The sequence below is a fragment of the Vicugna pacos genome, chromosome 15, assembly GCF_048564905.1.
Source record: "Vicugna pacos chromosome 15, VicPac4, whole genome shotgun sequence".
In the NCBI taxonomy this organism is placed as follows: domain Eukaryota; kingdom Metazoa; phylum Chordata; class Mammalia; order Artiodactyla; family Camelidae; genus Vicugna; species Vicugna pacos.
The window spans coordinates 56,100,260-56,112,722 of NC_133001.1; the positions used below are offsets into that span (position 1 = coordinate 56,100,260).

At 42.7% G+C, this 12,463-nt stretch overlaps 1 protein-coding gene across 5 annotated transcripts in view; it reads left to right on the forward strand.

The window, feature by feature from the left end:
* The window catches only part of KIDINS220 (kinase D interacting substrate 220), a 92,523-nt gene extending 80,787 nt beyond the window's left edge, over nucleotides 1-11,736 (forward strand). For 4 of the 5 annotated variants that reach the window (XM_072938240.1, XM_072938242.1, XM_072938241.1 and 1 more), the window contains 3 exons: nucleotides 1,360-1,458; nucleotides 2,932-3,165; nucleotides 5,664-8,651. In XM_072938240.1, coding sequence (XP_072794341.1) covers nucleotides 1,360-1,458; nucleotides 2,932-3,165; nucleotides 5,664-6,923 — 1,593 coding nt within the window. In that variant the 3' untranslated portion in view covers nucleotides 6,924-8,651. Of the gene's footprint in view, nucleotides 1-1,359; nucleotides 1,459-2,931; nucleotides 3,166-5,663; nucleotides 8,652-10,326; nucleotides 10,384-11,365 lie in introns of those variants that run through there. The other variant, XM_072938244.1, reaches the window with a different exon arrangement.
* Nucleotides 11,737-12,463: the final 727 nt, after the last annotated feature.

The window sequence follows — 12,463 nt, forward strand, 5'->3', positions numbered from 1 at the left end:
TTATAAGACTTCTGATCGTGTCCCCTCTGATGGTCCCTCCGAGTTTGGGTTTGCACGGCTAACACATCTGGGGAGTTTTATTTCTGCCTAGATCTGATTCTTGCAATTCCAGTAGCCACCACAAACCTGGGATTTCGAGGAAGCCTTTCCATGTACAGGGCTAACTGAGTCCCAGTTTTAATAGATAGAATTAAAATTTCCACTAAGTCAGTTACACTTTTCCTGTCAGAGATACAGTGAAATAGAACGTTAAGAACAAGCCCCCAGTGTGTACATACTTGAACGAATGGCATCTAAAAAGTTTTTGAAAGAATTATGAGCATATGTGCCATTTTACTAATCTTAACCTCTAGTCAGAAAGGTTAATGGCAGTTTTCTCTCAGACCTAGTTAGTCAGTCCCTGTTTGCAAAAGTTGTCAGGCTCCACCTTCCCAAGGCACACACCTAGCCTTCCCCTCCAGGCAGCCTGACTAGCGTCAGTTGGGAGTGAGGTCTGCCACGCGAATCCTCTGTGGGGACTTTGTCTCCGTCAGGCAGTGGTTTTCTCCCCACTGAGCTCTTCACTCCCAGGCCCCGGCTGTGTGAAGCCCAGTAGCAACTGGTCTCTCAGGTGCCGCGAACTTCCTGCCCTTCCACAGCAGGACCTCTGCCACTGACTTGCTCTGCACACTTTTTTCCTTCAGAAGTAACTTAAACCCAGGTATTCCGTAATTTTACCACAGTTCATAAGGTCAGGTTGTGTATTTTCTATAATAAGGAAGCTACCTGTCATTAATAAAGAAAATTGCATCATTTCTTACTTGGAAGAGACTAGAATTACAGAGGCCCCATAGTGATAAGATCATTTCTTGTGAGTTTAAGAGACCGGGAAATGTGTGGGTGGACATTCTTTATGCCTGAAGTTATCTAATGTGTCTGATCCACAAGTTGTTCAGCGCTTACTTCATTTAGAACTTCGTCAGAGACCGACACCCCGACAGACATCTCTGTCCCCTCCCAGCAGCTTGCCTTCATGTGTGCATTTTACAAGACTGGAGAAGAGCTAACGAGTTTGTTACTGCTCATGGCAGAGTAGGTAGTTTTGGAAATAGTTGGGAGCATTAACTCTTGGGCTGGTCCCTGAAGAATGATTTATTTTCCTCAAGGGCCCATGACACTTGGAGAAGTACAGAGTGGCTTCTGTTTTCAGATTCTGCTTGTTTATTCATTAGTACGTGGGGTGATAACCTTCTTTAGGTCAGTATTTTCTAGTCTCTAGTGACTTTCTTAATACTACATATAAATACACATTTTAACCACTAATAATTCAGAGTTTCTCACATTTTGTTTGTCTTTGTACCTGGATTTGTTTTTCTTCAGGCGAACATCAATGGCCGTGTGTTGGCTCAGTGTAACATTGATGAATTGAAGAAGGAAATGAATATGAATTTTGGAGACTGGCATCTTTTTAGAAGCACAGTAAGATATTTCATATTTGTAGAATTATTTACAACATGATATAAAACAAGTGCCAGTAAGTACTGGTCTAAACAGGTATTTTCCCATATTTAAAAAAAACTTACATTTTACATGTATGTGTACAACTCTCGTGTATTCTGTTACGCAGAATGAACACAGCAGTACTTATCAACATTTGCCTTTTGGGCATTTCACTTGGAAATTTGGGAACGAGGCCACCTGCCAGTCCTCTGTGCTGTCATTGACAAAGACTCTCCTCAACCTCACTCAGCCGGGCTCCTCTGAGCCCCTAGGCCTCGCACTTGGTGTCTGTCCTGGTGGGGCCTGTATTGCCCAGTTGTGGGAAGAATCCTGTTAAGTCAGTTTAGAAGGAACCTCACCCTCAATGTCTGATCAGACCCCTCGCTCCCCCTCCCCCAGCCCCCAGCGACGTCTTACCTCCTGGCCTGCCTCCAGCCAGAATCCCCCCAACCCCTGCTGTTTCCTCCTAGCAACTTCCCATCCCCTGACACCCGCCTTGGCTGTAAATGACCATGTGCTCGTGCTGCTTTTGGAATTGAGCCCAGTTCTGTCCTGAGGTCTGTTTTCCCCCGTTGCAACAGATCCAGATTAAAATCCACTTTTACTGCTTTAGCTACTGTCCAGCTCTGCTTTTCTTTGATACATTCCAGTTGCATTTTGTTTTGTTCTTAAGTTAAATTTTAGACTAAAGTAGTAATAACATAATAGTCAATTTAGCATATAATATATATATATGATGATTGTTCCAGTCATCCTTCAGGATCTGCAGGGGGTTCGTTCCAGGACCCCTGTGGGTACCAGAATCTTCAGATTCTCAAGTTCCTTACTTAAAATGGCATAGTATTTGTATGTAAGCTACACACATCCTCTCGTATAGGTTAAATCCTCTCTAGATTACTTATAATACTTAATACAGTGTAAGTGCTGTGTTAATAGTTGCCAGTGTGTGGCAAATTCAAGTGTTGCTTTTTGGAACGTTCTGGAATTCTTTTCCCAAAGATTTTCACTCTGTGATTGGTTGAATCTGCAGGTGCAGAACCACTGGGTACCGGGGGTCTGACTGTACTTAAGTACAGATGATCCTTGAACAGCTCAGAGCTCAGTCCGCTGATGACTTACCCCTCCGCAGCCGCGGTTCCTCCGCGTTTGCGGCTTCATGCAGCCCCAGACCGGGTAGTAAGTGCTGCGGTCTTTGCGAGAGAAGTACCTGCGCGTGGGTGCACCTGCACGGCCCAGACCTGCGCTGTTCAAGGGTCAGCTATGTTAATTCAGATAAAAGACAAGCAGACATAGTACAGGTTTATTCAGAACTCACAGGAAGCAAGCGTTCTCATTTCCATTATAATAATAACCTTATGTTTTATTTTAAAAATAACTTCTAAAGCTTCTAAAATGCGATTTGCTAGCATAGATATTTATGACTTGTGACTTTTTTTTTTTTTTTCTGTGAAGGTCCTGGAAATGAGAAATGCAGAAAGCCAGGCGGCCCCTGAAGACCCGCGCTTGCTGGGCGAGAACGGCGGGGGCCCGGCCCCGCACGGCGAGCCCGCCCGCCGCCCCTCGCACGAGCTGCCCCACACCGAGCTCTCCAGCCAGCCGCCCTACACGCTGAACTTCAGCTTTGAAGAGCTGAACACGCTCGGCCTGGATGAGGGCGCCGCCCGCCACAGCAACCTGAGCTGGCAGGTACTTACGGAGCGTCACTCTGCGTGTCACTGACGGGCCGGGTTTAACTCCCCGAGGTCACGTCGGCGCGTCCACGTCCTCCTCCGGCCGATCGGCGATGAGCACTGAGCGGGCGGGCGGGGCGGGGCGGCCCCCCGGGCCGGGCCCCTCTGCGGAGGACAGGCGGCGGCAAAACGACGGGGAAGCGCTCCCCGAAACTGCCGCGAACTGGGGAAGCAGTGAAGTAGGGTAGCGGTCTCGAGAGGAGGTAGGAAGTGGGCTGCCTCGGCGGTCAGCTAAGCTCAGCCTTCGCCTTGCGGTTTCCCTGTCAAGTCCGTTCATCACGGGCTAAAATGCATCTTTGTTGCGAAACTTGCCACGTGTTACCCCTGTGAGCGCCCTCTCTCGTGTTTCCAGTTCGTATCCACACTGTTCACAGGTATTCACGTTCTTGTTATTACCTGCTGTTAGAGACGGGTGGGTTCTTTCTTTGTACGTTCTGAGAGGAGGCAGGACAGGCGAGGGTCAGGAATAAGCACGAAAGTCAGAGAACACGAGGAGTAAGGGGAGGGTGAGAGGGAGAGTAAACTAGGGAAAAACCAGGGCAGGGTACGAAAAAGAGAAGACAAGCCAGGGAGGAAACATAGTAAATAGAGAACGCTCTACTAAAAGGAGCCGCACTCGGGAAAAGCAAGCAGTACCTGTGAGGTCTACCAGTTTTAAGGGCGTCTGGTTTGGTTTGGTGGTAAAAGTATTTTTTGGTTGTTAACGTCTTTTTCTTCTACATACTGTCTACCTTATTTCTGTAAGTTGGGAAGCCATTTTATTATTGTGTGTTAATAACTAAGATAACAATGTCTTCATTTTACAGTAAGTCCACACTCGACCCTTGTATCTGCCTATTTCAGCAACTGTAATTCCTTTCTTTTCCCCGGAATTCCTTTTAACATTTTTAAAGAAATTCTCATCCCCTGCTTTTCCATGCTTGGTATTTACCACCGTGACCTGGAAACCCTCACAGCCTTCCTGTCAGTGCAGCGGTTCTCAAATATTTTTTTAAACCTCAGAATCCTTTTACGCTCTTAAAAATTATTGAAGACCCCAAAGAGCTTCTGTTTATATGTTTTCTCTGTCAGTAGTTACTGTATTAGAAATAAAAGTGAGAAACTTTAAAAAATACTTACTAATTTACGTTAAAGCAAACCAGTTCCATGTTAACATAAATAACATCTTAAGGAAAAATGATAGTATTTTCCAAAACAAAACATATTTCCTGAAAATGATACTGCTTTGCAACTCTCTTTAATGCCTGGCTTAACAGAAGACAGCTAGATACCCATGTCTGCTTCTGCATGAAATCTCTGGGGATATCCCACATGGTGGAGGCCCTGGGAACTCCACTGTGAGAATGAGCGTGACGAGGCAAAGGACATCTTCATATTCTTACGAAAATAGGTTAGACCTTGTGGATCCCCCGAGAAGGGACACACGTACTGCATTTGAGCGCAAGGGTGTCACTGTCTTTGCAGGCTGAATTAGGTCTCAGGGAACCTTCTCAAGGAGGTGGGTCATTTTCTCCCTGTGGAAGGAAGACTCTGCCTTATTTCTGCTTTGTTTCAAACTTTGCTTTTATCCCTTCTTAAACTTCCTTGATTCTTTTTGTTCAATTTCCTTCCTCTTTTTCCCAGTCTTTACTTTTCACTCCTCATTTATTAGCTTTTCTGAGATCTGAAGCAATTCTAATCCTAAATCATCACACTGGAAATCAAATATTTAAAAATATTTTCTTTCTCTGTTTACTTGGACCTGGCTGTTGGCCTCCTGGCTTCCATTTCTGTTCACTTGGATCCTGTATTTATCTTTTTGTCTTTTCCATTGCACTCTATACTTTTCCTTTTAAATTCTTTTTTTTTTTTGTATTTTGAGTATATTTTCTCTGAATTGAAATTTGACAGAAACATCATGTTGTACAAGTTGAGAGAGATGCTTTTTAACATACACTGAAGACTTGAGTTTTTCCCCCCCAGTGGAGGCACTGGGGATTGAACCCAGGACCTCATGCATGCTAAGCATGCGCTCTACCACTGAGCTCTACCCTCCCTCCGAGTATTTTATTTTTGAAATATATCTTAACTCTCATCTTTCTCTTTTCTAAGAGGAATTTTTTATATTTTATCAATGAGGTGACTTTTGCCTTAAATAAATTGCCTTAAATAAATAAAGTTTGAAGTTTCGAAAACAAGTCCCAAGGTTATTTAATATAAACTTAATTATACTTTAAAATATTAACAATAAACTAATTGTATTAAAATTTGTATAATGCTTTCTAATAACAGTAAAATTATTCATAAATTCAGAGCTTTCATTAAACTGATATGCAAAATTCTTTTAAAAGATTTTGATATTTTAAGGTCTAAAAATTCTTACTGTACATATATATATTTCCTAAGCTAATGTTTATCATGCCTTTTTTGGTTTATTTGAATTCTTAAATGATTATTATTTTCTTGTCTTTACAGTCGCAAACCCGCAGAACCCCAAGTCTTTCGAGTCTCAATTCCCAGGATTCCAGTATTGAAATTTCAAAGCTTACTGATAAGGTGCAGGCCGAGTATAGAGATGCCTATAGAGAGTACATTGCTCAGATGTCCCAGTTAGAAGGGGGCCCAGGCTCCACAGTCAGTGGCAGGTCTTCTCCGCACAGCACGTACTATATGGGTCAGAGTTCGTCAGGGGGCTCCATTCACTCGAACCTAGAACCAGAGAAAGGGAAAGATAGTGAGCCAAAGCAAGATGATGGAAGGAAGCCCTTTTTCATGAAGAGGGGAGACGTTATAGACTATTCCTCATCAGGCGTTTCCACTAACGATGCCTCGCCCCTGGATCCCATCACTGAAGAAGACGAAAAGTCAGATCAGTCAGGCAGTAAGCTGCTCCCAGGCAAGAAGTCCTCAGAAAGGTCGAGTCTCTTCCAGACAGATCTGAAGCTGAAGGGCAGTGGGCTGCGCTATCAGAAACTCCCAAGTGATGAGGATGAATCTGGGACAGAAGAATCCGACAACACTCCGCTGCTCAAGGACGACAAGGACAGAAAGGCCGAGGGGAAAGTCGAGAGAGCGCCGAAGTCTCCAGAACACGGCGCAGAGCCCATCAGAACCTTCATCAAGGCCAAAGAGTACCTGTCGGACGCCCTCCTGGACAAAAAGGACTCGTCTGACTCCGGAGTGCGGTCCAGCGAGAGCTCCCCCAACCACTCTCTCCACAACGAGGCGGCCGACGACTCCCGGCTTGAGAAGGCCAACCTCATCGAGCTGGAAGATGACAGCCACGGCGGGAAGCGGGGGCTGCCGCGCAGCCTGAGCGGCCTGCAGGACCCCGCTGTGGCTCGCATGTCCATTTGTTCCGAAGACAAGAAGAGCCCTTCCGAGTGCAGCTTGATAGCTAGCAGCCCGGAGGACAGCTGGCCCGCCTGCCAGAAGGCCTACAACCTCAACCGCACACCCAGCACCGTGACCCTCAACAACAACAGCGCTCCGGCCGGCAGAGCCAGCCAGCACTTTGATGAAATGGAGGGGATTAGGGAGGCTTCCCAAGCCATCCTGAGGTCTGGTTCCAGCTCCCACTCAACTGCTATTCAGAATGAGAATCTGAAAAGTATGACACATAAGCGAAGCCAGCGTTCCAGTTACACAAGGCTCTCAAAAGATTCTTCAGAGCTCCATGCAGTGGCCTCTCCTGATAGTTCAGGCTTTGGAGAAGAAAGAGAAAGCATTCTTTAAGAAAAACAAGCAGAAGTAGTGTAGGATTATTATACCCCCGTGGCACAGTTGACTTGAGTCCTGGCGTGAACCCGTCCACGCACGTCATCTCTGTACATTTCACTAGCACGCGGTTAGTGCGCGAGAAGGCCTTCCCGTGTGCTGTCCGAGAGAGGGTTCCCGCGTCAGCCTCTGTTGTCTTTGTAGTGAGCGCCTTAAACCCCACCGTTGTCATCATACCTTTCACTGGCAGATAATCCCAGACAAGATGGGAGTATAAAGATAGGTCGGAAATATTAAGTATAAAAGGACTTAATTTGCCAGCAAAACGAAAAGCTAGTGATTCCTTTTATAGAACACTAATGCATTAACATTTGATGGAAAGCATGATGTTAAATGAACCAGAAGCACATTTTGCTCTTAAGGAGTGAAAGGTCAGGATTTATAGGTCATGGAGTAGCCTAGAGACTGAAGGTTAATGCTCTGTGAGTTCTACATAATAGACAAACTGCTTATCAAAGAGTTTTAAATGTTTAAGTAGAAAATATTAAAGAGGGCTTTAAAAATTGGTAAGAAAGTGAGTCAGCAGTGCCCAAAGTAGAGCCCTGGTAACTGGACCATTGAGAGTGAGGAGGAGAGTGTCCTGAGGGGAGGGAGGGCCAGTAACCACCCCCACCCCATGACCTGGACGCTCTTCTCCCCAAATCCCAGGCCTGGCTTCAGACACCATCCACTTGCCCGAGGGTCCACCCTGGTCTACTCTGTAACTCTTAAACTGTGTGCCCAGCTTTCCTTAGTGAGCCTAACAATGAGAAGAAAAAGATGAATTCTTTCTCTGGAGAATCAGGGAGACATGGAAAATGATAGGCACTAAAAATATGTATGGAATGGGGGAATGAGGAAATAATCACATCAAAGAGTGAATCAGCAAGTGACAGGAAATATTTAATTAGGTAAAATGAAATCATTGGCTTCTCTACCAAGGCAGAATTTATCTACTTCATCTATTCTTAAATCAGCATGTTAATTCTGGGGGAGGAGTGTAAGAAATACTTTCAGAAAAAAAATTTAAAACATGTAACAAAGCAAGGATAAAACGAAGATAAATCTGGTGTGACTTTTTATGTATCGTTAGCAGCATTAAGAGAATGATCACATTAAAGTATCGTGTGGACGAGAAATGCACCGTCGTCATGTGTTGACATTTTTTTTTGCCGTTCTAACATAGCTTACTTGTGTAGAATAATTTTGGCAGTGTATCTTCAGTTACAGATACGATTGTAGATGGTGAGGTCGTAGATGAGCGATTATGTAGATTTAGTGTTACACTTCCGATGTTTTTCTAAACTTAGTGGATTTTTAAAATAAGCTGAACAGCTTATTATGTGACCGATCGTTGCATTAAAAAGTCGCTCTTTTGAGTTTCATTGTACTGATGTTTGTGTAATCTAACATTTTCATGAAGTGTTCATTTTGCATGAGTTTAGCAAATGTTTTAACCAATTAAAAAAGGCAAGATATTATTGACAGTATATATTGAAATGTTAACATTTTAGCATTTATAATATTTATTAGTTTGCAATATTGTGTAATTAGTAATTATTTCAGGGCCAATGTTTTGTTCCTTTTCAGGTGAGTAGATGCGGCTTAGTGTCATTGTAGTATATTCTTTATTCTGTTTGTGAAGTTACTGCCAATACAAATAAGTGTACGACTAGATCTAGAAAACAATAAAAAAATTGCATGCTATTTGGACTCATGAATTTTTATTCACTATAGTGATGATTCAGATTTTGATAAAAATAACAAAGTAATTTGTGTTTGTTTTGTTACATGCCTCAGGTTCTTAAAGTTCAGGTTCATGTAGCAGTCACGCAGCTGGCAGAAGTGCTCTGAGCTGCTTTCACTAGTCTTTTTGAAAGAGCTTGGCTCTTAGGTCCGGTGCCTGAATGGTGCTTTTGTGAGGCATTAGTGCCCCGCAGCACAGCTCTGTACCGTACAAGAAGTAGGTTATCCAGATCCCGGGAGGATGTCAGTTACTGTATGAACATCCTGGAAAAGTTTGCTTTTTTGTATTGTTCTAGAAACTGACAAACCAGATGGGTTATTGAGTCACGCCATCATCCCTTTGAATCTACGTGTCTATGTGCGTGTGTATCTGTATCTGTTTATAATGTATAGCTCAGTCTGCCCCTCGCATATGCAAAACGCCGCTTTAAGCTGGGTAAAAAGTGATAGAAAAGAAAATCAGTGCTCTAAATTTGCTAGTCCCTTAGATTCTGCCTCAGAGTCTTTCCACGTTTTACACACTGTCTTACTTTAAGCCACAGATAGTCCTGTTCATGTGGCGTAATATTAAGTCAGATCCCTTCACCCTGGACGTGTGGCATGGTACTTATGCATACAGCCATCTGCAGGAGACACTAGAAACAGAAAGAAGCTACTGCTCACTCTCAGTTGATAAAACTTGCATGATGCTGACTGTTTAAGGGTCAGCTCTCAAAGTCTGGGAAATTTAAGCATTCATAACTGAACCAGTATTAACAGGAAAATTTGTCTTTGTGTTATATTTTATTTGTGTGAGTTTCATATAGCAGAATAATTTTAATTGCCTAACCAAGTAATTTTAGAAACTTATTTGCTAAAATTCTTATCTTAGATTGAGAACTCTGTAGATCATTTGCATGTTATATAGTTCTGAGTAAAATATATTTGTAATCATGATTTTTGCCTCTTACAAATACTAACCATTAGAAAATATTTTTGAGTGAAATTAAATCCTCTATTCTTCTGGCTAAAATACTAAATTTAGAAGGTCTTAAGTCTACATAATTTTTGGTTATACCAGGAATTCTCAGCCTATTTAGAAGTATCCTAGAGTTTAAAAATCCCTGAATTCCTGGCTAGCTCTTGAGTAAATCAACATAACTCCAGGAAAAGAAAGCTAGAGGGCATTGTCCCCTTTGCTTTCTAGATGAGTGTCTTTGAGGGGACAAGCCGGCAAAAAGGACGGTGCAATGAAATTAACTTCCTTGACAAACACTTGAGACGGACGCTCCAGGCTCCTTCCCCACCTGCACTGCTAGAATTACACTGACACTTGGCAGAAGGGAAGAAACAGCCCGGGAGACGTTTTTGCTTGGGGGTAAGGGGGGTTGGCTGGCTGGGTGGGCCATCTGCAATGGTTGCATTTTAAGTCTCCAAGTGATGGTGCCCCTTGCCCTTTGCTCCCTCTGAATTTGAAGCATAGACCATAATTATGCAAACGGATTGAAAAATAGAAAGTGATACATAAATGTTAGCCTGCACTTGGATGGCCTTTGAATGGGTCATCACTTCAGAAAGGTTGAGAATCCTTGGTTGAGAATGATTAACTGGAAAGAGAATTAAAAATCTTACATATTTTAAACCCTTTCATGCCTAGGAAGAAAATGCTGCCCTTGAGATAGATAGATCTTCAAAGGATCCAGTTTAAACTAAGGTATGTAAAACTTTAGTTTTCAAAATCAATTAGTTTTAAGCCGCTGTTGAAACAGTTCTCACCAATTAGAGAATTTATACACTCACTACGTTAAGAAATAGAGTTAAGAAAGAAATATAGAACATAATTGCTAGGATTCAACCATTGTCACTGACACGGTCAAGGCTTCTGAAGTGGAATTACCAGCAGAGCACAGCTGTGGTGACACCAGGCCCGTGGTGTCCAGTCTGTGCGGCAGGTGAGAGGTTTCCTGACGAGGGCCTCCCAGCGCTCAGAGCACAAGACCCTTTGAATGGGATCTGGCTCACTGTGTGATGAACTCTGCCCTGAATTTCTAGTTACAGTGAGACATTAAGAAAATAAAGAATTTATAAGAATAAAAGGATCAGTCAAGACAGAAGAGCAATTATTTCCAGGCTGTTAGGAGGATGACTCTTTTAAAAGTCAATAAAAATGCCCATGATTTGACCTAACTGGAGTGAGGACCAACCAGAATGGGCCAAAAATGTGAATTACAGTAAAATTGCGCAATAAAGGCAGTCTGGCTGTTTCAAAATACACAGAGTATTCTGACAACGTCTGTACAGGATGGCCAGCGGTCACTTGTTTACAAAGAATACCCTTAATTTCCTGAGGTTAATATGCCTCGCGTGGTGTTATTTATACCAGTGATGTATATGTTATGAGCCCTTTCTTGAAAGTTTTGCCAGGACTTAACAAAACACAGAACAATATATCAAGCCATTATTAGAACTTGAATAAATGGAACTTAACTTTAAAAAAGAATATATTGACACAACATTGTAAAACGATTATAAATCAATAAAAAATGTTAAAGAAAAAAAAAGAATACAGAACTGCCTGCTCCACATTATTTCAAGTTAAGCAGTTGTTTGAAATAATCAAGATCGTCTTGATTACCGAATACCGTTGTCTAATTTTAACATGTGTTTTATACTTATTTACCTCATTTTCTTTCAAGGCCACAGGGCTCTAGATCTTAGTTCCCCGCCCACAGAGTGTTCCTCCTGGCAGTTCGGTTACCTTCTCACGCTGGGCTTCCTCAGCAAACAAAGGGGGTGAAGATGACTGCCTGCCGCTCGGTAGTCCTGCTGTGGAGTCGAGTGAGGAAGACAGATGTGTTCACCTCTGCCAGTTCTCTTTGTTCTTAGTAGTTGTGAAACTGGAACTACTTTCAGTTTTATAAAATTTTTATGAAATTTTAGATGAAAGCCCAAATGTATAGCAAAAAGCATGTAAGTAAACTACATAACCTGACATATATCTTATAGCATAAGATATGCTCCTTGGTCAAATGTCTAATAAAAAGTTAGGTTGTAGTTTTCAAAATGATCATAGTTTATGACACTTGCACTTTTTAGCCGTGCTTCTGAGAACTTACAGATTGCATATGGTTGTGCTTAGTGCAAATTAAACTCTTTATTTTTAAAGGATTTATTTTCTTTTTGGGTTCTTCATGTGTTTTTTTCCCTCTCTCTCTATATTTTTTTTAACCTGAGTTTGATTTCACTCTTTCTGTGTCTTAAGTTTTTTTTTGGTGGGGGGGGGGTTGTCATGTACTCATCCTGTTTTACCATAAAATATTCCTTAGAGCATTAGAACGGGAAAGGAACCCAAGCTAGCTTTTAGGCCAAACCCTGGATTTCAGCGAGCCAGTGGACATTCAGTCAGCACTTGTTAAGTGAGAGAATGAGATACACTAGAAGAGTAAACTAGAAGAGTCTACCCACAGATCCTAAAAATACAGAAGCTGAATGCCTTCACACGGGGAGTCTGTGCTTCATTCTTGCAGGCCCCACCCTTCCCCGGCACTTTATACCCACCCCCCACCTGTCTGGCCCTATAAACGCTTCTGTTTGTGACTCTGGGAATCAGTACGTAATCCTTTGCCCTATTGAAAGCTCCCAAGGACGGATACCCACAGCCCATATTGATGAGTGCTGTCGTCAGAGGGCCAGGCTGCGTGCTCTTCGTGGGTGCATTTTAAAATCCTCTGTGTGTCTTAAGCCCTCTGTTTAGTCCTTTGCGGAGACGCCCATCTTATAAATTAATATAATTA